Source organism: Larimichthys crocea, chromosome XVII, assembly GCF_000972845.2.
Source record: "Larimichthys crocea isolate SSNF chromosome XVII, L_crocea_2.0, whole genome shotgun sequence".
NCBI lineage: Eukaryota > Metazoa > Chordata > Actinopteri > Sciaenidae > Larimichthys > Larimichthys crocea.
The window spans coordinates 18678144-18704485 of record NC_040027.1 but is presented as its reverse complement, the minus strand read 5'-3'; the positions used below and the strand labels follow the sequence as shown (position 1 = coordinate 18704485).

Below are 26342 nucleotides of genomic sequence, written 5' to 3'. Positions count from 1 at the left end.
TTAGTTTGTTTTAAGGTTCTGAATGAATTAGACAAGTTTAAACTTTCCACCACTAGATGGAAGCAAAAGCAAGATTTTCAACATGTGGGCTTGTTTTCACTCTTTCACAAGAATTTCTATTATTATAATTAATCACACTCATTCTAGTTGAGTTGTGAAATCATTGCCAAGTAAGCAGATAGCAGATTCCTGTGTTGCTTATTTTGTATCTCAGGTTGTTTGGATCAGTACTTCAGGATCAGTTCTTATTTGTGTTTTGATGAACTGATTTGACCTTTAAAGTCTTTAAAGAGTTTTTATTGTGAGGAAGTTTGTTACATTTGGTCAGACTTCAGTTTGCAACTTCCTCCTTTTCCCAGAATTGCTACAGCTAATTACTAAAGACTAGACGTGAGTTTGTTGCACTAATCTTTGGTTTGGCATGAATAGAGAACAACTGAGCACTAATGAACTGCTGATTATTCAGAAGTATATATACAAGGAGAACATTTGCACCGTGTTCAAGATCATTAAGAAATGGATCATGTGCACAACCTGGACTCTGGATTATGAAGGGCCAACATGTTGTGTTGCAGTCGTCACATGTGGTTAGTTATTTGAATAACAATAAGATGCACAAACAACAAACGTGCATGCAGATGTGCTTTGTGTGTTTCTTCAACTCCAAACGGCAGATAATCAAAACATCCTGCTGCTGCTGTATAACTTTCTATGCAGTCTACCATAGTCAGAGTAATTGAACACTGCGGTTGTCTCTTAGTGCTGACAGATATTGTTTATTGATACTTACTGCTGCACTGTGATGAATTTAAAATATAATCACAAACTCAGTGTAATCTGCTCTTTTGGACAGTTGATCTCGTACTGTTGCAAAGTGCTTTATAACTGGGATCTCACAATCTTTCTGATCTCAAATCTAGCAATGATAGTCCATAATAAGTTGTGCGTACAGTTAACAATTTAACAATATTTCCATATTGACATGGAACTACTGCTTCATTTTATGCGTACTGACTCTGAACTCATGACTTTCTCAAAACCTTCAGCAGCTTTCAGTTCAGTGCAGTTTTATTTGGCTCATGTTGACAGGACACATCACTACCGTTAACTGTCAGTTTAACAAGCAGTAACTGTTAAGGGTGTCATTTGTATGACTTGACCAACAGCAGGGGGCGCTTCAGCACCACAAACTGCGATGATGAGGAACTCCTCCGTGCGGGCAACATCACGGAGAATAAGAAGCAAACACCGAACCTCTGGAAACTTGATGAACATGAAATGTATTACAGCGCACGTTTGGTGGGGTTGTCAAATCTGAACTAATCTGATAAATTAAGTAAATAAAGAATCCGTTACATAATGTTTTTTTCAAGGAAAACGTGTCATGACGAAATCAAACGCTTTAATAATAAAAAGAGATTTTAAATAAAACAGGTCAATCATTTTGTAGCTACACTAAAAATGTTTAAGAAGGTCATGTAGACCATATCATCACATATAATACTGGCTAACCTGTTTATCTTTAAAGATACTCGAATAGAGTAGAAATAAACAAGTCCAGGCACTTCATCATGCAGGTATGGCCCAGCCTGTGAAAGACGGTGTGAGAGGACAAATGAATAAATAAAATGTGGACGTTGTTTTTCATCAGAAATATTTCATCATATGAGCTTGCTTGTGAGACGTGGAGAAAGTACCGTGTCATGTCTGTCGGGCAGCTGTCAGGCAGGTGTCAATGCGTCTATTTCAGACTTTAAAAGGCTCCTGACAGGCAGCGAGGAGAGGAGAGGCACACGGCTCGAGCGGGGGGCTTCTGTGGGGTGTTTAACAAGATGCATGCTTCACTTGCACTTGATTCCTCAGTGGAACAGTCATTTCCTTCAATAAAGAGAAAGCGTGCAAATGCAAACTTTAAAAAATAAACCTGTACTGTGCATTAAAACTATGAATAAAAAATGAATCTAGAAAAAAAATGAAACACTAAAAATATGACATATCTGTGTGCTGTTTGACCCGGGAGATGAATGGGGGGTGCTGATGTACATGCCTTACAATAAATCGGTGTTTCTGCAGCGTAATGAACTGGAATGTCCGCCTGCTCTCAATAAGCCCGCACACATTACAGACGCGTTACACTTTGTCATCTGCTGCCCTTTTTCACTCCTGACGAAGACGAATTGGAGCAGGTTGCAGCTGACTGTACCAGTGTGCAGCACCCTGTGAATTATGCAGAAAATGCACATGGATAATGTTGTGACTTATTGACAAGGAAAACACAAAACCCGTGAGAAGTGATCATGGAATTAGGCCACTGGCCAAAAACCACTGAGGGGGGAATTCAATCCGGCCAAATCAGCCAATTTATTAGGGAAGAGAAAAGACGCAGGCAAAAACTGATGGAACGGATCAAAGCGTGTCATGTTGTCAACATTAAAAGCAGTAAATAAATGTCAGATGAAAAGAAAGTGGCATATTTGAGTAAATTTGGCAACATCCTGACATTTATTATGAAAATATTTTTTGTTTTAGAGATAATGGGCGTAAATTTTATGCATTTCATTTGTGAAATCAAGAAAATATATCAAGTTCTGTTATTATTATTAGTATTATTATTATTATTATTCTTGTTAATAATCCTAATAATAATAATAATAATAATAAAGACCACTGACTATATCTGCATATGGACATTTGACGTGTTTGCACGTTACACGAGTTGTTTTGACCTCATTATCTGTTTTTTGTCGATGAGCGTTATGAGCTGATGAAATTTGTAAAACTCGTGAGCACATCATAAACAAATACGAAATTCGCTTTGACTAAAAGAAAATATTGATACATGCTTTGCCTGTGTTTCATAAAGATCACCATCACCAGTACACCTTATACTCTATCTTATCATACACTCCAAAAAAAGGGTCTTTTTAAGTGAGTCACGCGATCTCATATTGAGAAATAAAACCAATATAATGATGAATTTTAATCCATATTCCTAATTTTCTTAATACATTTTCAATATATTGACAAAATACAGGATAAACAAGATCGATCACTATATTAAGTCAATTCAAAACTTAAAAACAAGTTAATATGCATTACAGAAATAGAATACTTTGTAACGAAATATGATTTTTAAATTCAAGAGCAGATGCAAATATTACTTTTTGCGGGGTAATTTCGTCCAGTTCCTGGTAACAGTGACTCAAAGACCACGTGATCAGCGTGGTCCTATAAATACCTTTTGAGAGCTAAGGAGGATAGTGTGATAGTCTGGCTGGATACCTACCCAACCCCGTGCGTAAAAGATATTTTGGAAACTTGGATATCTATAAGTAGCTTTTTAAATGACCTACAACAAAAACTGTTCACATACGGAAACAATCGGATCTCAACACAACACGAGTCCAGACTGGTGCGAGATCAATGATCTTTGACTTTTTTTTAATGCCTGAAAAACTGTTTTCTGCTCGATGAGAACCTGCCCTGCCTGACCAGCCCCGGACAACCAGGAGTCGCCAAATCCACAGGTCAAAGAGTTATTTATCTTTTCAATAGATTCTAGCCATGTATGCATTCAGTAGTTGGAGATAAATCTGCAGCAAAAGTCTGGTGCGGTTGTAAAGGGGAGAGGGAGAGTGTGTGTGCGCGCTCTCGCTCTGTAGCCTCACCGGACCCGAGGAGGAGGAAATCTGGGAGAGAAGGGGAAGAGAAGCGGCGTCTCCAAGGATGACTTTAGGGACGGATATGTCCGACAGCTCTGCATTGTCCGAAGATGTGGACATCGATGTGGTTGGGGGTGACATATCCGTTGGGAAGGACGGAAAGTACATTCACCACGAGTTCAACTTGGACAATGACTCGGACGATAATTACTCCCAGAACGCGGGTGAGAGAGGTTCCTCTCCCGGGCTCAGCAGCTCCGACTGTCCGTCAGACCAGATGGGGTCCAGCGCAGAGGTCGGGACCGTGATCGGGGACAAACCCAGAAAAAGTGCACTTGTGAAGCCTCCTTACTCTTACATCGCCCTGATCACCATGGCCATCCTGCAGAGCCCCAAGAAACGCCTCACTCTCAGTGAGATCTGTGAGTTCATCAGCAATAGATTCCCTTACTACAGGGAGAAATTCCCCGCGTGGCAAAACTCTATTCGCCACAATCTTTCCTTAAACGACTGCTTCGTGAAAATCCCACGAGAACCTGGCAACCCCGGAAAGGGCAACTACTGGACCCTCGACCCGGATTCCGCAGACATGTTCGACAACGGGAGCTTTTTGCGCAGGAGGAAGCGCTTCAAGAGGCACCAGGCTAATGAAATCCTCAGGGACACCGGTGGCTTTCTACCCGGGTTTGGATACGGCCCCTATGGATACAACTATGGACTTCAGCTGCAAAACTTCCACGCAGCGCACAACCCGTATCACCCACACCACACAGGTGGTTCATTCCCGTTCCCCAACGCCCCCTGCACCTTGCCCCCATCAGGCTCCATATTCCCTGCGCCGCATCCCCTGCCCACCCTTTTAGGGGCCGATTTAAGAAAGCCCTTTTACCCTCAACTAAGCCCGTCTCTGCCGCCTCTCAAGACGGACTCCAGCGCCCCGAGTCGGCCTTCGTTCTCCATTGACAATATCATCGGTGCGGCCAACTCCACCGCCTCTTCCTACAGCGCACAGCCGAGCAGCCAGGCTCAGATCCTGGCCATGTTGACCCCAGCACTGGCCTCAGCTTCCAACCATTTGAACCTAACACAGGACAGCATATTACAACCCGGGCCACAGGGTCAGACTTTTTCCAGCAAAACCCCGAATATGAACACTTGCCCTTTCTAGAAAAATGGTGAGGTTGCCCGGTGAAAAAAAAAAAACTTTTATTAAAAAGCCACTTGTGGCGTCGTCCTGTGTGAAGGTAGGCTGTATCCTCGGTGAAATAAGAGTGCTTTTGGGTCTCCCCGTTTCCTAACAATGTAAGAGGAGAGACAGGTTTATTTATGGATTGTAAATATGTGTATAATATTAACAGACAAAAGCGAGACACACTCTGAGAAGGATCTTTTTTTTAAAAAGAAAACAGTGCTGGCCTGCAATCTGGCATGTGGCCTTCATTTGTCAGTGGGAGAAAAAAAAATCCTGTTATTTGAACATAAATTAAAAAGGTGTCACCCGATTCTTTTTTTTTTTTTTTTTTTTAAATATAATTGATAATTTTATTATGATTTATATTGTTTTCATTTTGTGCGTCGTGAGAAAATGGCACTGTTGTTGTTGACATAGGCTTTGAGACGGCAAACTCAGGTTTTACTTAGAAAGCACATGGAGACAAAAAAAATAAAAATAAAAATAAAAAAAACCCAAACAAAAATAACCATGTCCCACTATCACCCCTCCCTCCTCTACATGGTGAATTTGTGACAATATCATTTCCTGTTGTCGGTGGACACGTAGGCTATGTGGTTTTTTGGTATAAAAGAGCGCATTACCTCTCTCAACCTTTTAATTGTTGTTCGTTAATATTTCACAATTTAATCTATGAAACATACAGTATGTCATGTGTTGCCAATAGAGAGAGAGAGAGAGAGAGACACCTAAATGTTCATAGGTCATTTTTTTGTTGTAAAGACAAGAATAATAAATGTTTGTGAATTTGAAAACAAAAAAAAATCGTAAATTTTTTGTTATTGTATGGAATTTTTTTTTAATTTCACAGAAAGGGTCAATATAAAATAGACTAAACAGCAGCACATGAGGTGAACTAATATAGATGTATGCTGCATTTAAACGCGCAGATGAACTGTCCTCAGCATGCATGCTGCAGGGTTTCATTGTTTCACTTTAGAAAATCATTTTTATTTACATATCTGCAGATTAAAGGTCAAACTTAAATAGTTATTATTCTTCTAAATCACGCAGCTTCTAATATTAAGACATTTAGGCGTTGACACGAGATCACACGAAATATGTCAGCCTGTCTTTTGGGTGTGAGAAACGCACAGTTTAAATATTTCAAACAGGACTGGATGTATATAGCAGTCATGAATATCACGCAACAGTGCGCAAGTATTCCTCTTGTGTGGCTCTCGCTCGCTTGTAAAGGACCATTTTCTAGCAAGTTACAAAGGGGCCTAAAATGAATGGGGGGACGTTAGCAGGCCTCGGCGGTCTGTAATTGAAAGTGAACAAGCATATACCCACGGTCTTTTGGGTTTTCGTTGCTAATTTGTAGCAGCATTTTTCATCAGGCTCCTAATCCACCATAATGCGGCTTTTTGGCCGTTTGTTGATGTTGTCAGTGTGGACCCCTGGCCCAAGGGAGTGAATGTGCGCACAGCGAGCGGTCTCCCTCCTCCCCATGTGAGACCAGCCACACACATTTAGACCCTGAAAAGCAATCTTCTCTAAAGGCCCTCGGTTTGCTCGGCTTTCATGTCATCTGTGTTGTCTCGGGATACATATAAAAGAAGCAGTGGGACTCGTCCGGCTACAGAAAACAGGCCCATTGGTCTTTTTCAGAGTTGTTGGAGCACATGTTTCCAGACAGAAGGGGGGGTGTAAAGCCTCCTTTATTTACCAGATCTGTGTGCAAATGGTTAAATTAGTTTGTGGGTGTTTTGACAGATTATTAAGGATGAAGGGTGGGAGGGCTGACTCCTCTGTTTTCCCTCAGCACAGCTCACTGAAAGTCTTTGAAACGAAAACCAACACATGCCTACTTTCTTCATCCTGGGCTCAGCCTTTTCTCTCCATCTTCTTTCTTTCTCTCTCCCTCCTCGAAGTGCAAATTGGATAATTGATAAATATCGCATGAATTTGGGGGGGGAAATAATTCTGATTAGAGCTTCTCCTGCCGATATATAACCAGGATGTTAATTGATATCCCGCTTATATAATTTGCAGAGTAAATGAGAGAGGGGGGAAAAAAACATTAGCAGACTATTGAAGTTTTTTCTGCGCACACTCGCCCTGTCAGGGAGTCATTACTCACCGCATCAGTCCATTAAAATCCACATGAAGCGTTTGCAGAGGTGGTTAAAAAAACCGTTTAAATAACGGCAGGAACAAAAACTAAGCCAATAAAAATCATGAGACACAAAGCAGCACACACACACACACGATCTCTCTCTCTCTCACACACACACACAGACACACACACGCATGATCTGCCATGGGGAGGTCCAGCCAAAGGCACCGGCTTTGAAAATGGACCATTTGAGGCTGAACCCATTTTTACGGATTTTCAGCTCAAATTCTCACAAACTGTCCATCTCTGCTGTAAGATTACAGGCCTGTGACCAGAATAGACCTGGAACCTGCTCTTCCTCAAACCACCACAAACACTGAACACATTAGACATTCGGGGATCTTTCAAAAGGCCCTATAATTTTTCATGTATGTCCTAAAGGGGATATATCATCACTGCTTATATATCGACACGTTATATGCAGAAAGAAAAGAAATACATCCCTGTTTTCCGTGCCGGGGTTGTCACTTGAAGACCACCCACATGTTGCAGCAGCAGAGAAGTGTGTCTTTATTTAGGCGACGACATTCGTCATTTTTCGTGACGTTTTCTCAAACGAAATAAGAAGTGAGTGATATGTGGAGTGACAGCCAAATGACTCAACAGTCACCGAAAACACATTCATACATTTCAAGGCAATTCCCATCTCTGTCTAAGCGCTGCCATATGTTCCGTTTGGGCGTAAGCGGGATTAAAGCCGTATTTCGTGCCGCTATAATTTTATTTATAGACCGAGATGTCAACATACATTTAGATTTATCTCTTCTTTTCACTCGAAATATTTTATCCTTTTAGGAAAGTCCTAAAAATGACAGGGAATGATTATAACAAGACCGCAGGCTATACTTAGGTCTATTATTATTATTATTATTATTATTATTATTATTATTATTATTATTACTACTACTATTATCATTATTATTACCACGTCCATTAGTTTCAACAGCGCGAAGACAGCAGGGGATTAAATGAAATCGTTTTGCTTAAATCTTTCACTGCCTGGCCAATAACGTATCGTCCCTGATCGATGCATCCTGCACTGCTGCGTCTTGAAGGACACGAAGACAGAAGCTGTGCTGACACCGCGAGGAAACTCTGTGTGTGTGTGTGTGTGTGTGTGTGTGTGTGTGTGTGTGTGTGTGTGTGTGTTCATGCATGATATATGTGTGTGCGCGCGTGGGGGAATAGAGATGACAGGGTACTACACTTCAAGGTCACGCTCGTCATTGAAACTGTTGAAAAGCCTTCTCAATGACTGAAACTCAAAAATAATATAATATAATATAATATAATATAATATAATATAATATAATATCCTGAAGTTACAATGTGTAAGTCTATAGCAATACCTAAATAAGTCTAGGTATTGTTTTAATTAAATGTCACTGCAGTGCTTCATCAGTGGGAATAAACATGGATTCAGATCTGAGACCTGATGAAGATCTTTTGGGTTTTAGTCCTAATGAAATTAACCGTAGCTCCATAATTCATTTGCTTTTTACAGACTGATGTATCATGCAAAAACAAGACGTCGTTCAATAAGAAATCAAAGACACGCTGAAAGGACAGGTGCCATGGTAACTGGTATAAACAATTTACAAAAGACCGAGATATACGATTTTTATTCCAGCTTGGAGTTGTTGTTTTTTTTTTGAATGACAGCAGCGAAAAAAGAAATTCGTTAGTTTCGTCTGAACCTTTAAGCGTCTTAAACTTTAAATGAACACAGAGACACACCAGAGGCCGCCCGCACTTTTTTTTTTTTTTTTTTCGTTCATCTAGATTTTTTTGGTTGGAAACTGTTGTAGTTGGACTATATTTGAGAGGATATAGTAATAATCAAAACAAACCGCTAACATTTTATTTTTTTGGGACATCCTGAAAACCCTCATCACGCCCACACACTTGTCCACAAAGTCCTACTTGTGGTCCCCAGCTTTGGAGATCGTTGGAAACGTCCTTTGGCTGTACACTTGTCCACTTCTTTCGATTTTCTATGAAACAAGCAGGACTATATCTTATCCCCTACACACCCTCTCCTTCCTCCGTGTGTGTGTGTGTGTGTGTGTGTGTGTGTGTGGTTGTGCTCGCTCGGCAGACGAGCCTCCTCGCCCCCACAGAGGAATGTTGGCCCGGTCCGCGGCTCCCGGCCCGGAGGAGAGGCGAGTCGCGGCCTTAGCTGCATAGCCGCTATAAATCACAGCCTCCCATCGCTGCTCCCAGTCTCCCTCCAGCCTCCATGTTTTTGCAACAGACAGAGGAATCCTCCGCTTAATTAATTTAGAATGTGTAAATAAAGAGAGGACAGTGAACTCCCCATCATCTCTGGAAACACAATATTAACTTTGGAAGATCTTCGCCTCGCCGACTCTGACACACTAAGCGAGCACCTGCTGCACGGGGGAAAGAAAAAAAAAAAGGATGAGGGTGCGCGCGTGATCGGGCACGCACGCACACACACACACACACACGCGCGCACACAGGGTGTCGAGGCAGGGGTATCAGTGACCGCAGATATTATCCCGCAAAGATCACCAGAATATGATAGCAGGTGATAGCCGTCATTCAGGCCTGGTTTAGAAGAGTTGAGAATGTGTGTTTACTGTAAAGTCTGGTTGGTGTATTTTTTTAAAAAAAAGATCTGTTTTCATCGATGTTCCTCTGAGCAGAATCAGACTTTCTTATTTGTTGATTCGGGTCAGATTTTTTTGTCTCTTAAATACGATCCATTCGGATCGGATGGATTGTGGCAGAGTTCAAATTAAAATCTGTCTTTGGACAGGCGCAAAGCTGCGTCTGCTTTACATGACAATGAAACATTCACATTTTTTATCCTCCTCTGAGTGTCCGCGCAAGTTGATTTAACATCAGCCGTCTGATCTGACAGCAAACTGAACCCCCGTAACATAAAAACGCAGGAGGCATGTCTTCATCCATTGACCGATACGATATGCAACAAATGTCTGGAGATACTTCAAGTTAACAGAGAGAGGACTGGAGTGCGCAGAGCGGTGCGCACATTTAAAACTGACCAATGAGACGGAGAAGCAACAATAAAAGCTTAACAATGTGACCACTGAGGAGCGGTAAACAATTTAAAAGCTTCTCAAATAACACAGACCTCGAAAATAAACACTCACTAATATAGTTTTATTTGTACAGACACCATGTCAGTTGTCTGTCAGCTGGAGAAATGGCACCATTTCCTGTTCGGGGCTCCTCTAAACATTCATTATATCAGTTTTATTCATTTCTTGAATAAAATATAAATATCTTATTACAAAGGCAGGAGATTTTTTTTTTTTTTTTTGCATAAAAAGCTTTTAAGCTTTTTGTAATCCTGCACTTCAACTGCATTAAGCTCATGTGCGTGTGTTTTGTGAAAACACTAACAAAAACTTATTTAATTATTATTTTTTTCTCAATGGGGACCTGCTGGGTGCCTTCCAACGTCCCCTCGTGGTTCTCGGATCTCATATTGGGCAGCAGGAGTCTTCCCTATCACCCGCTCTCCAGGGTTTGGCTTCAGCAGAACTCACTGAAGGAAAGGAGAGTGTGCAGCACTTTTCTCTATTGCTTTGATAGAGAGGCGCAGCTGCTGTTTGCTCGCTCTCTCACACACACAATCAGCAGTGAGTCCTGCGGGCGCTTCCACGGGCTTCTTCCCATTTGACCTTTGATGCCAGCGCATTAGACTCACAACTAGGATCCACTGCGATTAATGACCCATGTGTTATATCCCATAATTATTGATTTACGATTTTGTTTTCTCTCTCTCTCTCTCCCTCTCTCTTTGTCGGTTCCTTGTATGAACTGTGCAGTGAAATTGTTTCCTTTTCTCCCCATAGGCCAAACAAAAGAAATCCATTAACATGCCTTTATGGCTTGAATTAAGTTACTCATTGAAGCTTTGAGTTGACAAAAGCAGAAGGCGATGTTTAGCTGTTTAAACTCAATGTCCCAATACACCTTTGGACTGTCATTTCCGTCTAGAAATAAATCGCTTTAAGCTTTTTTTTTTATGTGCCAATTTCAAGACATTAGGAATAAAACATGCTGAAAAGAAACACACATTAAAATCCGAGAACAACTGTTGCACATATCAAGTATTAAAGCATTTTCATAGACTAGAACCACGATGAGACAATGCGTGTATCTCAATTTGTCTGCTTTCTTAACTATCATAAGTATTTTAAATGTAACGATCGTACTTCAAACGTGGAGATAAATCGGTGAAGGAAAACAAGTCAGCTCGGGTGTGATATAAGAAATACCAAGGACACTGCAGCCTCCTGTGCCCCTTAAAAAAAAAAGTGTGAAAATGAAACTTTGTTTATCTAATCTTTTTCAGCGTGAAAGTGTGTTTTCAGAAAAGTAGGGGGAAAACCTCGCGATAAAATTGAAGTTTTACTATCCAGAGTGAAATGCGATCATGCTGGGGTCGTGGGGCCAAACTTTTTAAGACTAATGTTTATTTAGAGAAGTGAGCGCTGTCTATGGGACTCCCCGTTCTTCCAGAATGCTGCACTAATGTCTTTACCAGGACTGAGCAGACCACCAGCAAGACAGCATGCAGCTCCCTGCAGCCTGTTGTGGCCTTTTTTAAAAACAGGGCTACATTCAGAGCCAGATACTATAACCCAACATTAAAACCAGGGTTAAATATTAGCAAGTCAGAGTTTAACCTCATTCTGGATGAGATGCCTTTTGAATAAAACACCTGATGCGATGCAAAGTGTTGAACCACTGAGATGATATTTTGGTTTTTGTCAAACAAATATGAGAGTCGCTATTTTATCCACTTGCAGCTAAAATTTCTGATATGATATGTAGCTTTCATAGACTTCCTGGCTGTTCTGGTTCATCTGTGATTTTGGACTTTTGGGCTCAGCATCATTATCCCTTCCATCCAATAATGAGTCCCAAGCCTCTTGTTAGGCATATTCTCCTGAAAAAATGAGGCTGACTTTTATTTCTTTCATCGTCTTCCTTACTTCAAAATATTCCTTGTTAAACACGTCAAACTGCATTGGGGTGGAAAAAAAGCGGAATGATCTCAGCAGACTTTGGCTAATTTAAAAGATGAAAGTGTAAAAACGAACAGATTCGCAGCGCATTTCCCCGGCGCTTGAAAAGCAGCAGCGTGTTTTCTTACAGTTTGTAAAATTGAATTAGATATGGTGGGGAATCTGACCTCCCGCCAGAGCTGCATATTTTTCACCCCTCAGGTTTTAGTGTTCCTTGGGTATTTTTTGTTTTCTCAGCTGGAACTGCCATTAGACATTGTGTCCGTGCCGTCCAGATTTCTATCTTTACCATCTCTCCTCTGTAACCCCCTCACCCGAACCACCTCCGCACTATAGGGTCCCCCCACCCCATCCCCAAAACACCCCACTTTCTCCTCCTCCCGGTGCAGCTCACACCTCGCCACCAACGTTGATCTGAGACGCAGACTGGACAAGACTGCAACACAGGCAGCTCTGCAGACCATGGGCATGCGCACTGTGCACACAAGTGTGCCCAGAGGAAAGCACATGTGTACACAGAAGAAAGTATATAGGCCCTGGGCCTTCTGTCAAGTGACAACGCTAATCACAACCGCACACTGCGACTTTGTTTCTTTATTTTCTGACAGATTAGAGAGGCCTAGTATAATTTTGGTGCCTGTAGAAGATGTATTTTCCATAAACATGTAATCTGATCATCCATTCAAATATATGTGGTCCTATTTCTTTATTTTTAAAAGGTAAATATTGGCTCATAAGTTATTAAAATTGAATTTAATGTTTTAATTGTCAAAAAAAATTCTCTATATAAAACAATATAAATTATTTGGCTGGATGTTGTATAATGATTGATATTTTGCGCTGGAGTATAAAGCTCTTGGATGCAATGGAAGCCTTTTTCTATGTGAGTTATTGACCAAAAGTGCCTGTACAATTGCCCACAATATAGCCCCATATGATTCTTCAGTGCATAAGAGCCCTGAGGAGATACAACAGCAGTTATAGAGTCGGCAGCATAGCAGCCACTTCACTGGAGAGGCAGAGTGTACACGAAGAGTCAAGGGAAAAACAGGGATAGATGTATAAAGAGAGATCAAGAATGAGTTAAAACAAGATATGTTGATATTACTGTATATTATTGTTTCATAGCTGATGTTGGTGCAAAAGAGACTTATTCGCATCTGCAAGAAAAGACACTGCAGAGCATCTTATATGTTCTCATGTGCACTCCTTGCGTAGATACGCACACATATATTTTCCCTATGATGTGGACGATGTACTGAAATCAGTTCATAAACCTTCATATCAGTTCACGTTGAACTTGCTCAGCTTTTATGTGGTTAAGTGTAACCATGCCTACAGGCAGGTAGACAAAACATAATAAAGGTCTTATGAACAGAGGCCTGCACATTTTCCCTCTACAAAGAACGGCTCTTTAAATGCCACACACATGTTGACTCAGACTCAAACAGCAATTCCTGATATCAAACTGGGTTTCCAAAGCATTGATAAAAAATGTTTTTGACATTTATTTTCTTGTTTCATGTTATTAATCCAGGTCCATTCATTCTCAATAATGTGCTAAAGACTGCTGCATCACTGTGTTTCATTCTAAGTCTGTATTCCTCCTTAGGCTGGAATCCAATTAGTACTGATGTATCATAAATGGAGTGTATTTTTACATCTGTGAGTACATCTGTGTATGTGAGTGCAAGAGCAGACAGAACACCTAGGTTCAAAGGCGAAGTGAATAAAAGGGCCAAAGATGATAAGGCCACTCTGAGGCTCCTTATGGAGGAGCAATGTCACACATAAAGAAAGGAAAGCAGGGCAGAGAAACAACAGCCTCCACAGTGAGAGGCTGATGCTGGGGTGAAGTAGCCTGAGATTGCACTCTGAGTAGAGGTAAAGGGGCATCTGATCACATGTATGCATGTGTGTATGTGTGCATTTGGATGGGGGGAGGTTAATATTGTTCATGACTAGTAGAGTCATTTCAAAGGGCTAGAGGCGCGGCTGGATGATGGATTGGGAGCTGAAGGGGCGAGCAGATGGGTAAGTAGAGAAAGTGAGGTTAAGTGGCAGTTAGATGTTGCAGATCTAAGCAGATCAAGAGTAGGGGAGTGTGTGTGTGTGTGTGTGTGAGAGAGAGAGAGAGAGAGAGCAAAAGCAGAGTTATAAAGACATGCTATCTTTCAGAGAGAGAGTGCCACCAAGACATAATTGCAGCGTGAACTACACTACACTGTATTTGTGACAGATTTCAAACTTTTCAAATCAATATATTTGACGTTAGTTTTAGCTCCCAACCTATAATGCTGTGTTGTCGCAGTGAGCAACAGGACAGTCAACTCATTTATTATAGTGGAAGTTAGTGAACAGCGTGTAGATGATTGTTAGCCATGTGTAAGACTTTCCCTGTTCATTCCATCTACAGCTTTAAAACGCCAGTTGTCGCTCTGGTTTATATATTGGTGTCTGTTTGATGAACAAATCATTCCACCTGGCAGCAACAAAATGGAGGAAAAATTGGCTCATTCATAACTTTTCCAGCTACTGATCATGTTTGATTGATATGGTCTGAAGTCTGTATACTTTTTTGTTCTCCTGATTTTCAATAAATTTTGCCAACTCACATAAAATTCCAGTCCACAAAGTTAAGGCTAAAAAATGATTGCATGTTAAAGTGGACACAAAGTACATGAACACTATGTTCTGCCAACACAAACTTTTTCTACCAATACCACTACTTCACTGCATTGTTTTCTGATGCTAAAATGTAACTTCAGTCAGAAACCATAAACTCAGATTAAAGGTTAAAGAAATGTTTAGAATGAAAACTTTATGGAACTTTTATGGTTTATGGTTTTGCAAAATAGTTTAAAACCTCCACTACAAATTAAAGGTTAACCAACAGTAGAAAACTGAAGAACTATAGAGAACTGTAAGACAAAGCTACTGAAGAGCTAGGTAAATTACTCAACAGCACAAGAAAAAAGAGCCTTAAAATTTGCCACCTCATTAATATAGCTTCGAAATGATGAAATATTATGAATGGCTGGCAGTTTCATGAGACCTTCAAATACAATGATACAGTAACACTACCAAGAGACTAGAGTCACACTATTAAGCAATGGTACTTTGAGCAATAATCATGCTGAAATGCTGATGATTGGGAGGTAATGTTTCACATATTAGAATGTTAAAAATAGCAAAACAAAAAGTACAGCTGAGGCTGAAATGTCTTTAATTTTGCATTTCATTTTGGGGCATAAATAAAATTTAACCCAATGATGATGCAAGAGGAAAAGAGGGAGGATCACCAAAGTCAGTAGGATGATGCAAGAGGAAAAGAGGGAGGATCACCAAAGTCAGTAGGTAATTGTCTTTCCTCTGGAGACCAGGAATATCAAACTTCAATGGTAAACCAATAGTTAGAAATATTTCAGTGTGGAACAAAGTGATAAACTGACTGTCATTATCATCGCAGGAGCCATGTGACTGTGCCTTTGAGAGGGAAGCTATAAGGGTGGAGAGGGTTGGGCCACACAGTCAGGCGCCAACAAGCTTTGGGGAGGAGGGAAGTGAGTTGTGTTCATGTGTTTGTCTTTTCTTATATTGTGGGCTGCCTGGAGGAGGCTGTCCTGGTGGTTGGCCTGTCACGGGCCTGTCACACTGTCACACACCATTGTGGCAGTGTGGGATTGATGAGGAGCAGCAACAGGATGACTAAGGGCTGCTGGGGAACAGGAAGAGGAGGAGATGAGAAGAGGAAGAAGGAAAAGGAAGAGAACTCAAGTTGCAGATAGAGATGTAAGGCAAAAATGATGAGGTTCTGTGAGGCTTTGTAGAACGTCAAAAGAAAATCAAGTCATGAAAATGTTAGAAATCAGTGTCTGTAGACTAGAAATTCAACCAATTATTCTAACCTTTAAAGCACTTTGTTGAATATTAGTGTCTGCTGGACATTGATAAAATGACAATGACAGTGCTCTTAGACAGAGGCTCTCCCCATACTCCCTCATCTTTTTCTTCATCTGTTATCAGAAAAATTCCAGGCCAAGTGTCCTTCAGTGTCAAGCTTGGTTTTAACGTGTGGCAGAAGAGCTGTTGCTTCCCATCTGGTCTGACATTTAAAAAAAATACCAAAAAAATGTAAGGGCAAAGTGCAAATAAATCATCCATACATTCATTATCTGTAACCACTTATCCTCATCAGGGTCATGGAGGGGCTGGAGTCTATCCCAGATGACTTTGGGCAAGAGACAGGGTACACCCTGGACAAGCCGCCAGTTCACCACAGGGCACATAGAGACAAACAACCATTCCCATTCACACCTACAGGCAATTTAGAGTCACAGATTAACCAGTTTAAGTGCATGTTTTTGGACTGTGGGAGGAAGCTGGAGTATCTGGACAGAACACACACAGACGGTGAGAACATGCAAACTCCCCACAGAAAGGCGACAGCCGAGGTTCGAACCAGGAACCTTTTTGCTGTGAGGTGACAGTGCTAACCACTGCACCACGGCAAATAAATCAGGCCATTTAAAAATGTTTAGACCACAACATCACAGCTCTGATGATATCATGTGAGTTATGTGGAGAAAGAGAAGGCGACTTTCTGACATTAATTATCTGACAAACGCCACGCAGGACCACCATCACAGATTGTGGACACCCTGTCAAGCACTCAACAGTTTTGACACAATAAATATCTATAATCTCTAGCATGTCCCAGGGCCTCTGTCCAGCTCTGCCCCCCCCCTATAATCTCTCAGTCCCTCCATCCCCCAGCAGTGCTTCACCCACCTGCTACTCAGAGAAGGTTAAAACAAACAGTATTTGCAAACAAAGTCTGGTCTTAACCTGACTTTCCGCTGAATCTGCTCTCCCTTTCTTACTCCTCTCCAATTATCCTAATCCTTCCATCCACTCTGTAATGTACCCCACTTCCCTCCCCCTCCAACAGTCGCCAAGGGATGTAACGGCTGATGTACGAAGGGTAATGGTCCTCCTCTTCCTCCTTGCACCCCGGCTTTCCTCTCCTGTTGGTTTGCTCGGTGGCTCTCCCTCCCCTAATTCAATTCTACATGCTTTTCTTGGCTTGACCCACTCGTGTCTTCATTCAACAATTTTTCTCTCTGCCTTCTCTTTTTCTTCTTGACCTCCTTGTTTTCTCCATTAAATCCTTCTTCACTCTTTTTTTAAAGCCCCTTTTAGTCTCTTCTTCAACTCCCTCTCTCTCTCTCTCTCTGTCTCTCTCTGTCTCCCCTTTTCTCTTCTTTCTGTCTCTCGGTTGCTGTGTTTTTAGTGCTGCCTCTGATTTGCAACCTCTGGATGTACCCCGTTTTGCTCTCTCTCTCCGGGCTGTCTGGCTCCCTCGGAGGGAGCTGCTCACTGGGGCTGAGAGGGGTCACGCCTGGGTGAGGGATATCACTTCTCCCCTATCTCCTATCTATCCTTTCCTTTTTCACCATTTAACTCCCTCTTTCGTCTCTCTTTTCTTCTTGTTCTCACTAGAAACCCCCGCCCCCTTCTTTTTCTATTCTTCCTCCTTTTCCTTTCCTCAAGTGACATAATTGATTTGCTGAATACCTCCAAAAGTACATCAAGCCAAAATCTCTTTCCAAGTCTACCTCTAAAAGTGTCATTTCACTATGAGAGGCAAGTATTTGGAAATAAAATTATATTTATGCTTCCAACATCTCCCATATACTGTGTATGTATATATATATACATATATATGGGGTGTATTTAAAGCCATATACATGTGGATATGTCTTTTATGCCAACACAGTGATGATTTAGGCAAGAAAGTATGAATGTAGGAGTGTATGAGAGTGCTGATGAATGATTGTACATGTGTCAAGGAGATGCTGTTGAAGAACTTTGTGTACACAGATGCACAAAGAGAAAGAAAGTGAATTACAAAGAGAGAGTGATGAGGACGGAGGAGACAAAAAGGGATAGAAGATGGAGATAAAGAAAAAAAAGGAAAAAAAGGAAAAAAGACCGGCCGGTGTGTGTTCTTGTGGGGGGCAACTGAGAGGATCGTCTTCTCCCTCAGCCCTTCCCTGGCCCCAGCCAGAAGCCTCCGGGGGTCCCTGGGTTACTGAGGAAAAACATCTCAGCCCCCATCACCCCTGAACCCAGCGCTGGGCTGTTTACCTTGGCCTGGCTGCCTGACAGCTTTACTGATGTTACATACAGGCACACAGGGACCCTGAGTCAGAGAGGGAGAGGGAGCAGGAGTACAGGGAGAGGAGGGGAGGGAGGAGGAGAACGGGATAGATGAGGAATGGAAGAGTGATGAGGATGGAGGACGAGTGAGGAGGATAGAGGATGGAGTGGAGGAAGAATGGCACCAAGTTGAGGTGAAAACGAAAGATTGTAGTGAGAGGTGTGAGGGAGCGAGAGTGTTAGCTTACTCTGATCTTAATCACCACGATCAGATCCATTTGGGGAGATCTCCAGAGGAGAGAGCTGTTCAGAGGGCAACAGAGTGCACACTGAGTACACACAGAGAAGAAATATTGCCGGCAAAAAGTCTACACAAGAAATCCAAGCATTAATTTTCATCAGCTTTCTAAGTAGATCACTGTGTATATAAAGCAATATTTTGTTTTTAGGATCATTGCTCAATGTAGTATGTGAGGTTTGAAAAGCAAATGTGGAACGGAGACTCAATATTTTTATAGGAGGTAACGTTACTCATTACAGTGTGGTGTAGAAATGTATACACACTTTCAATACTGTTCATAGGGAGGGGGCCACTGCCACTCACTACACAAATGTTGACACAAGTATACCATATCTATTTAAAACAAATGAACATTATCAATTTGGAAACAAAGCTTTGCATCATGGAAACTCCCATATTCATTCAGCTAGAACACATGAATTATGAGGTAGGGAGGCTGATTGTGAAAGAGGGAGCAGAATTTGGTAGAGATTCAGTAGAAACATCCCAGATGGCAAATTTCTTCGCAGACAGTGGAAAGACAAAAAACATGGAAACGTGCTGATTTTGATGATGATTTGAATGTGTATTCATCATTTCAGGACAAAACTTTCCCTCAGGTCTGGCAGTTTGTGTATTTGTAGGCGTTTGTTTGTCCATTTCTGAGCCATAATGCTGGGCTGGGCCGGGCCACAGGGGTTTGTGCGATGGGGTGGGAGGTCTGTGTTTTGCAACTCAGAGCTCTAAGTCTTGTTTGTCTGTCCTGAGCAGCTGGACAAGCTGTAATAATACAAACGGGCCTTTGAACAGGCTGCTGTGTTGTGCCGCTCTGGCTTGGGTTACATCCCACACACGCACACTTGCTCGCTCAGAAACGCACACACGTGATGGGGCAGACCGGCAGCCGCATAGACATGCACACAAATTCATAACAAAACCATATGTTTACATGTTTCTTGAATGCAGGTGGATGTTCAGAAATGCATACAAGCACTGATATGAAGATACACACTTGATCACAATTAAATAAGTCTGCACTGATCTCTGCCTAACTGTGATTGATCGCCTTAAACTCTGCCATCACTCTGCTAACGGCCTGTTTGTTTGTTAGTTTGTTTATGTGGACAGACGGGTGGCTTGCTTGTTGTTTGTTTATGGCTGATCATTTGTCACAGTAAATCATTAGGGAGGGAGGGAGGGACACACACACACGCGCAAGCACACACGCACACACACACACACACGCACACACACACACACGCACACCTTTGAGCCCCCTGGATTGTTTCCACTTTCTCACAAACCGCTTTAGGCTTGCACAAACACTTCAGGCTCGCTGCTCTGTCACCCCTACACACTGGAAGCTGCAGCTCTCACAAAGAAAAAAAAAAGGGACATAGTTGAGTGCCACCTTACGACACCACACTGACGGATGACTTCCTCTGTCATTATGTAATGGTGTTCAGGGCTTCACCTGCCCTGACTGTGCCAGTGGCCTCTGTGCACACACCAGGATATGAGAGGATGGGGAATTGGCCTGTAGGTTGCTGGGTCACTACTCTGGGGATCTACATCAATACTAGCGGGGAAGATGAGGAGGGAGTTGGGGCTGTCCGCGTGTACAGTACGTCAACGCAGATTTCATTGATGTACATACTGAGTGTAACATTTATCCACTTGAATTATTTTCAAAGAGTATGACCTCTACAGCAAAAGGCTAAGCTAAGGTTGTATGCATACCAATGAAACAACCTACATTATACATTTTTTTGTACATGCTGGTTCACTGGAATGGATTACTGGTACACACCACCACTAAACAAAGCCATCATCATTGTTATTAGTTACACCTGTGCTTTTACTGCTACAACATGTCAAAATGTTTATAGTGAAGTGTACCTCTAAGCTCTCAGATGTGGGAATTTTAATTAGTGCTTTATTAAGTACAGCTGCACTGAGTAGGCCGACCAGTTAACCCTGTACTGAATAAAAAAACCTTGCTTGCACCGGTTGTAAGCACAGTTGCTGCCACAGTGGTAAAGATAGATCATTCTCAATAAATTACCACCACAAACAAACCTCAATGCATTATTCTTTAGTTATATTTCCTGCTGCAGCAGGATTTCTCAGTCCAACTGTTTTCTGATACACCAAAGATGGTGATATGATATAATCATAAAACATTTGACCTTTTAGTTTTTCAGTTAAATGCAGCCATAACAATTCCCCGAGCAGACTTTCCAGTTGACACAAAGGCATTTTGATTACAGTTCCTTTTTTATTGTCACACCACAATATTTTACTCACAGCAGACATTTTGACTTGTCATAACAGAAAAAGCACAGGTGTTTACGATAGCTTTCTTCTATTCGTGTATCACAAAAAGTCACGGTGGTGTGGCAGTGATCCGGCATAAACAATACAAAGATACTAAAAATGAAGCAGCTTTTGTTACTGCGACATGTCAAAATGTCATGTCCCAATAGGCGGAATTTAAAAATAAATGTAAATATCTCCTAAATATGAGTTATAAGTGTTCATGCTAATGCTGCTTAATAAGGCAAAAATAATAGTGTGAGTGTACTGTGTGTGCGAAGGCCTTCAGCGATGTTGGATCTATTCTTGTATGCTGATAACAAGTGCTTAATATGATTTATATCACAAAGTGAACATCCTGCATTGCATGAAATGATTGGAAATTTGGAAATGTATTTAAATTTGATTTAATAGTGTATTGGCTTTACCTGAATGAGGATATGACAGTGCCAATGAAGAGAGCGCCGAGGAGGGACTCTGATCTGCCTGGATAATCCAGCCATGGGTTATACAGAGTTGAACATCTGGTCACAAAGACAGCAGAGATAGAGTTACTCATCTCTGACAGCAAGAGAGACAGATGAGTAGGCGAGACAGACAAGATTTTTTTTGCAAATTTTTCATGTGTTAAAAAGGATGTTAGTCTAAGTATCGTCTGTCCAACTGAAAGTCAAGATTAGAACATCTTGCAAGACAAAAAGCCATGTTTATCTGAAAAATTGTTCAGCACTAAAATGTCATTAATTCATGATAGCTGGTGAGAAAGAGGAATTCATATGATGTTCATGCAGCTCTAGCGGTGTCTGCTGAATGTGCAGCTAGGCACCTAATGAGCTCAAGTGTCAAGTGGAACTTTGACTTCGAAAATTTGTAAATGCAGCTTTATTGCAAGATGTGCATTTAAATAAACATTTAATTCACCCCAGCTACCTCTTAAGTTAGTCTTAACTCCAACCCTGCTTCGATCCAGGACATTGATGGGATTATACATTTTGAATAACTAATAATGGCCTTCACTTACTGTAAGATGCACCTAAACAGAGTGCAAATCTTTATTTTCAGATTGCCAAGTAGATTTTCACATATAAGGAATTAGTCTTGGTGTTTTTGGTGCATGACAAAGATTAACTAAAAAATATGCAGAAGATTAAAAAAGTAAAGAAGTATTAAAAAATATAAATATATGTACAGTGCGTTTTAAAGTGAAAACAGCTGCATGCAGAATATTTTAAATGTGCAGGGTATTTAACAAAACAACGTAAACCAAAAGATGTCAAATTAAAGATGTGTGTTAATGTAACATTTTTGGATCAAAGGACAACACTGCCAACAGCTGACATAATAAACCCAATATACTGGCAATAAAAACACACAATAGCAGTCTATTTTTTGTGATATACTACATAGCATATATAGTATGCTGTTGTAATTCCTGTCACTGTTCATGACAAATCCATCTATAGCCAAAAGAATGACAGGCAGCAGGAGAGAGAAAACGGAAACGAAAACAAAAGGACAGCAAGCACGAGATTGTAAAAACAAAAGTGTGTCTCTGTCCTGTCCTCCCAGCCCCTTGCTGCCCTTTGCTCCTGACCTCGAGGCCTTGGGGTGAGTTTGTAAACTGTTTCTCAGTGACCTCAACATCTGACCACCCTGTCCTCTACCTGCAATAAAACACAGACTGAGGCACTGTGACACAAGCCAGCTACTTCAGGAAAGACCAACAAGCAGGCCGCACAGCGTCCGCTTCAGCAGAGAGAGAAACTGTTTCCATAACACAAGAGCGTGTTATCATGCTGTTCGTTTGTCTGCCTCTGTTTGCACTTCCTCATTTTTATGTTGAATTTATTTTGTGTGTATGTAGGTGCACATAGTCAAGTCCATGCTCCATTTATCAGCCACATATTTACTTATGTACTTTAGTGGGAGTGCACATGACACGGTTCATTTTTCTCCCTCTGCCAGTCTCACTCCCCATGTTTTGTTTTTACATGACATGCTGGGATTTGTTGTTGTGTTTGGTTTGCAACTCCTCAGCCACAGCCTTCATTAGATAATGGAGGGGAAGAGTATTTGTGGTAGGAAGGTCACAACTGTGTTTGGAATAAACACACATGACTAGTCAGTCAGCCGTGTTGAGCTGTGCAGACTCACGAGTCAGCAAAAACAACTGCAGCATGTTTTTTAGGCCAAGAAGCTATCCAGATGTCAGTTTCTGTTGTTCATTGTGATGTTATTTGTTAGATTTAATTTGAGTTCTAGCGAGAAATCTAAATTGTTTTGCATGTGAACTTCTGACATTTCAGCAAAATAAAGCGATTCAATGTCTTCTGTGAACATAGAGGAACACATTATAGGATAACATAATCAATCAAGGACTGGTAGCTAACCGAATGCAGAGCACACATGTTGACATATAGCAGGGAACTCACATGTGTATTAATAATTGGTGCAATTGCGCATGTTGGTCCACTGTCACACTTAAGGAACGGAGCAATCATTATTATTTCTTATTAAGAACACCTGCTGAGAAATCAGTAAATTGCAGTTAATTAGACATCCTTCACCCTGGTGCAGAAGTAAAGGACTGAAGTAATTTATTTTGAAATAAAGTTAAGTAAAATAGTTATGTGACACTAACACTTAAAGATGTAAATTATTGAGAGACGTCTATATGCAGTACTAAAAAAAGAAATGTGCACATGGTTTGAGTCACTTAAATTAGGTTCATTTAGCAGGCTACTCAGTTTGGTGTCCAGTTGATAGAGAGTGAGTGTGTGTGTGTGTGTGTGTGTGTATGTTTCTATATATATATCTATATATATATGTATATGTATATAATATCATATCTATATATATATATATATATTATATAATATATATATATTATATTATATATTTTATATATATAATTATACTATCAAACCCAATTTAATTTCACTTTACCAAATAACTTAAAGTTCAAACTTTTTGGCTTCTTGCGTCCTGCATGCACTGTGCACAGCTGGTACTAATTAAAAATGAGAATCAGCAGGTGTTCATTTTCACAATCAACATCTTATTTTTTAATATTTGATTTCTACAGGAATGACTAATTAAACAAAGTGAATGGGGAAATTTGGTAAAATAAATAAAATATTTGTATTATTTTATTTTATTGGTCCTCATCGGTTGTCAGTCAGTGACTGGCAGTGGGTGAGGAAGACAAACCCGGCAGGTAGGCAAACAGAGCGCCGATGGAAAGAGCCAGTTAGTGTATAAAGGACCGACAGTAACAATATGATATAACTAACACGCACTTTTATCCACCAACTACTTAACTACTCACTTATAGACCAAACGTTTGAGCTATTGTGTGTGTGCGAGTTACTTTAACTGTTAGCCGCTAAATTAGCGGGAGTAACCATGCTAACTGCTTAGCAACAGGCTGCTTAGCAACGGCTAGCAGCGGCTTGTAGAAGCTAGCTTGCGTGGGTCGGGGAGTGTTGTCGTGGACCAGAGCTGGCCGGATTCATGTTCAGACAGACCCCCATGGTGACCTGATGAAGAGTGTCCGCCTCCACTGCCAGCTGCTAAAAACTCATCTTTCCAGGACTGAAACAGAACTGTAAGTTTACCATTTTATTCCCGTTCATCTCTGAGTTAAGATGATTATACTATCAAACCACAACGGTTTTTATTTCAAGTGGGCCCACTCGAAATAAAAAATGGTAGAGCGTGTGTATTTATAACTTTAAAAAACAATTAAGGACTGATAATTGTTTCCTAATTGGTTAGATTCATTGGTAGCTTCATTTATTCTTGTATATTATTTTAAAAAGTATCTATTTTGTGTTTAAACAGGTTGGTGCCAATCTGTTCCCTATCAGTTTATAAGTTGCTAATCCTCCAACCGTAGTAATTCTTCATCATTCAACAATCATAATTAATTTCTTGATACATTCAATTAATGTATTTTTGACAAAATGGTACAGTGAGCTCTCTGCCTGTTACCTGCTGCTCATGGGTCCAAACAAGAAGTGAGAGCATCTAAAGGGCTTTATAGTAGAAGGGTCCAGACTGTACCATGTTGAGTAGACAGAGGGGTGTTTTCATTATTTCTTGTCCTTTTATAAGTTTATAAGTACTTTTATACAACCTTTTATTATTATTTTTTTAGGGCAATTAGTATAATGATTAGAAATTGTTGTTGTTTTTATGTAGACCTGTTATTTTAGCTTAATAAGTTATGAACTAATAGTGGTTTCATGGTAGGAGAAGCTTTCTGTTTTCTAAAAGCAACAGTATAGACAATAGCATGTACTTGCTTGAATCCCCTATCACCATGCCCTTGAACCTTCACTAATGTTGAACCCACCCTTCTTTCACTAGAGTCTATTATGTGATTGTCTGTGTGAGAATGAGAAAATGTAACAAAGCCAATTCCTCCTGGGGTATTTTCACAATAGAAGCTAAATGAGGAAAGTGAAAAGTGCACCTTGTTCAGCTGTGGTATCGCATCAAACCATACTCTTCTCAAAATGGGTTTGTTTTGTTTTGTTAGCTTTTACCACATGCCAACACCCCAGTAGCTCCAGCAGCTTTTCAGCTTTTCTATGGTGCCCTTATCCTCAACGCTCCCATGTCACATTAAAGGGATAGTTTGTGTATTTTCAAGTCGTGTTGTATGAGGTGCTTATGCCTACAGTAGATGATAGTCGTGTCACTGATGTGGACGGAGTCAGCAGAAAAAATGTGTTTTAGCCAAATAAAAAAGGCACACTGTCTCTTCTAGACTCTCTTAATGTTATAGCATGAATGGATCAAATTGTGATGGTGAAACAAGTCATTTTGCAGGGGTGTGACGCTAAAAACAAAGTGTATCCACGGTTTTACCGCTTATTTCACAATGTAAGCATTGGAAAAGTCTTTCCGGGACGCTCTGCGTCACGTGACGTTGCATGGTTTAGCCACTATGTCAAATTGGCTTCAAAGCCTGGCACTGTTCCTGGGGGTTTGGGTTTAACTGGCTCATGTTGTGCCCCCACACACTGTGCACTCTGGTCTACGAGCTACAGCCGGACCCTTTTCTACATAGAAGCTGCTCAGGAGAGAATTTAGACAATTCAGCCCAGTAGAAGATGGTAGTTAAAGTTGAAGAAGGAGTTCCTCAACTCAGTCCATTATTGGTTCAGTAGAGGTGGAGACCTGCTGGAAGAGCTTGTAGCTAGACTAGATTTTCTTCTTGTTTTTTCTCATCAAAACCAGCCTGAACTGCTTGTTGGTGTGATGATTAAGGTATTAAGTCAAAGTAATATTTGTAAAATGACACTAAAGAAAACAGTGACAGTTCAGCTGAGAGTGTTTGCGAACGTTGAGTTTACTAAAAATACCTAAACAAATCTTAAACCTTACACATTTCCTTATTAAACAGAAAAAAACAGTTATTAACCTTTTTATTAAACAAAGACTAGCTTAATTGCCTTGTTAACTCATCGTAAAGCAGACTTTATTCAAAGGACAGACAGAAACAAAATAAAACTAACCAAAACCATCTTAGTTA

At 40.8% G+C, this 26342-nt stretch overlaps 1 protein-coding gene and 1 long non-coding RNA gene across 3 annotated transcripts; one reads left to right on the top strand and one right to left on the bottom strand.

Moving 5' to 3' along the window:
- Positions 1-1384: 1384 nt before the first annotated feature.
- On the bottom strand, positions 1385-24816 carry LOC113748027 (uncharacterized). Of its 2 annotated transcripts, XR_003464067.1 has the most exons (5): positions 24794-24815; positions 21229-21324; positions 2053-2217; positions 1698-1878; positions 1385-1589 (listed from the first exon to the last, which is right to left on the bottom strand). It is a non-coding gene; the product is annotated as an uncharacterized LOC113748027 (long non-coding RNA). The 2 variants fall into 2 exon arrangements; XR_003464068.1 differs by lacking the exon at positions 2053-2217 and having other exon boundaries at positions 24794-24816.
- Positions 3282-5172, top strand: foxd2 (forkhead box D2). The gene has a single exon (XM_010730243.3). It carries the CDS (start codon positions 3727-3729, stop codon positions 4828-4830), a length of 1104 nt encoding a protein of 367 aa, XP_010728545.1. The 5' UTR covers positions 3282-3726; the 3' UTR covers positions 4831-5172.
- Positions 24817-26342: the final 1526 nt, after the last annotated feature.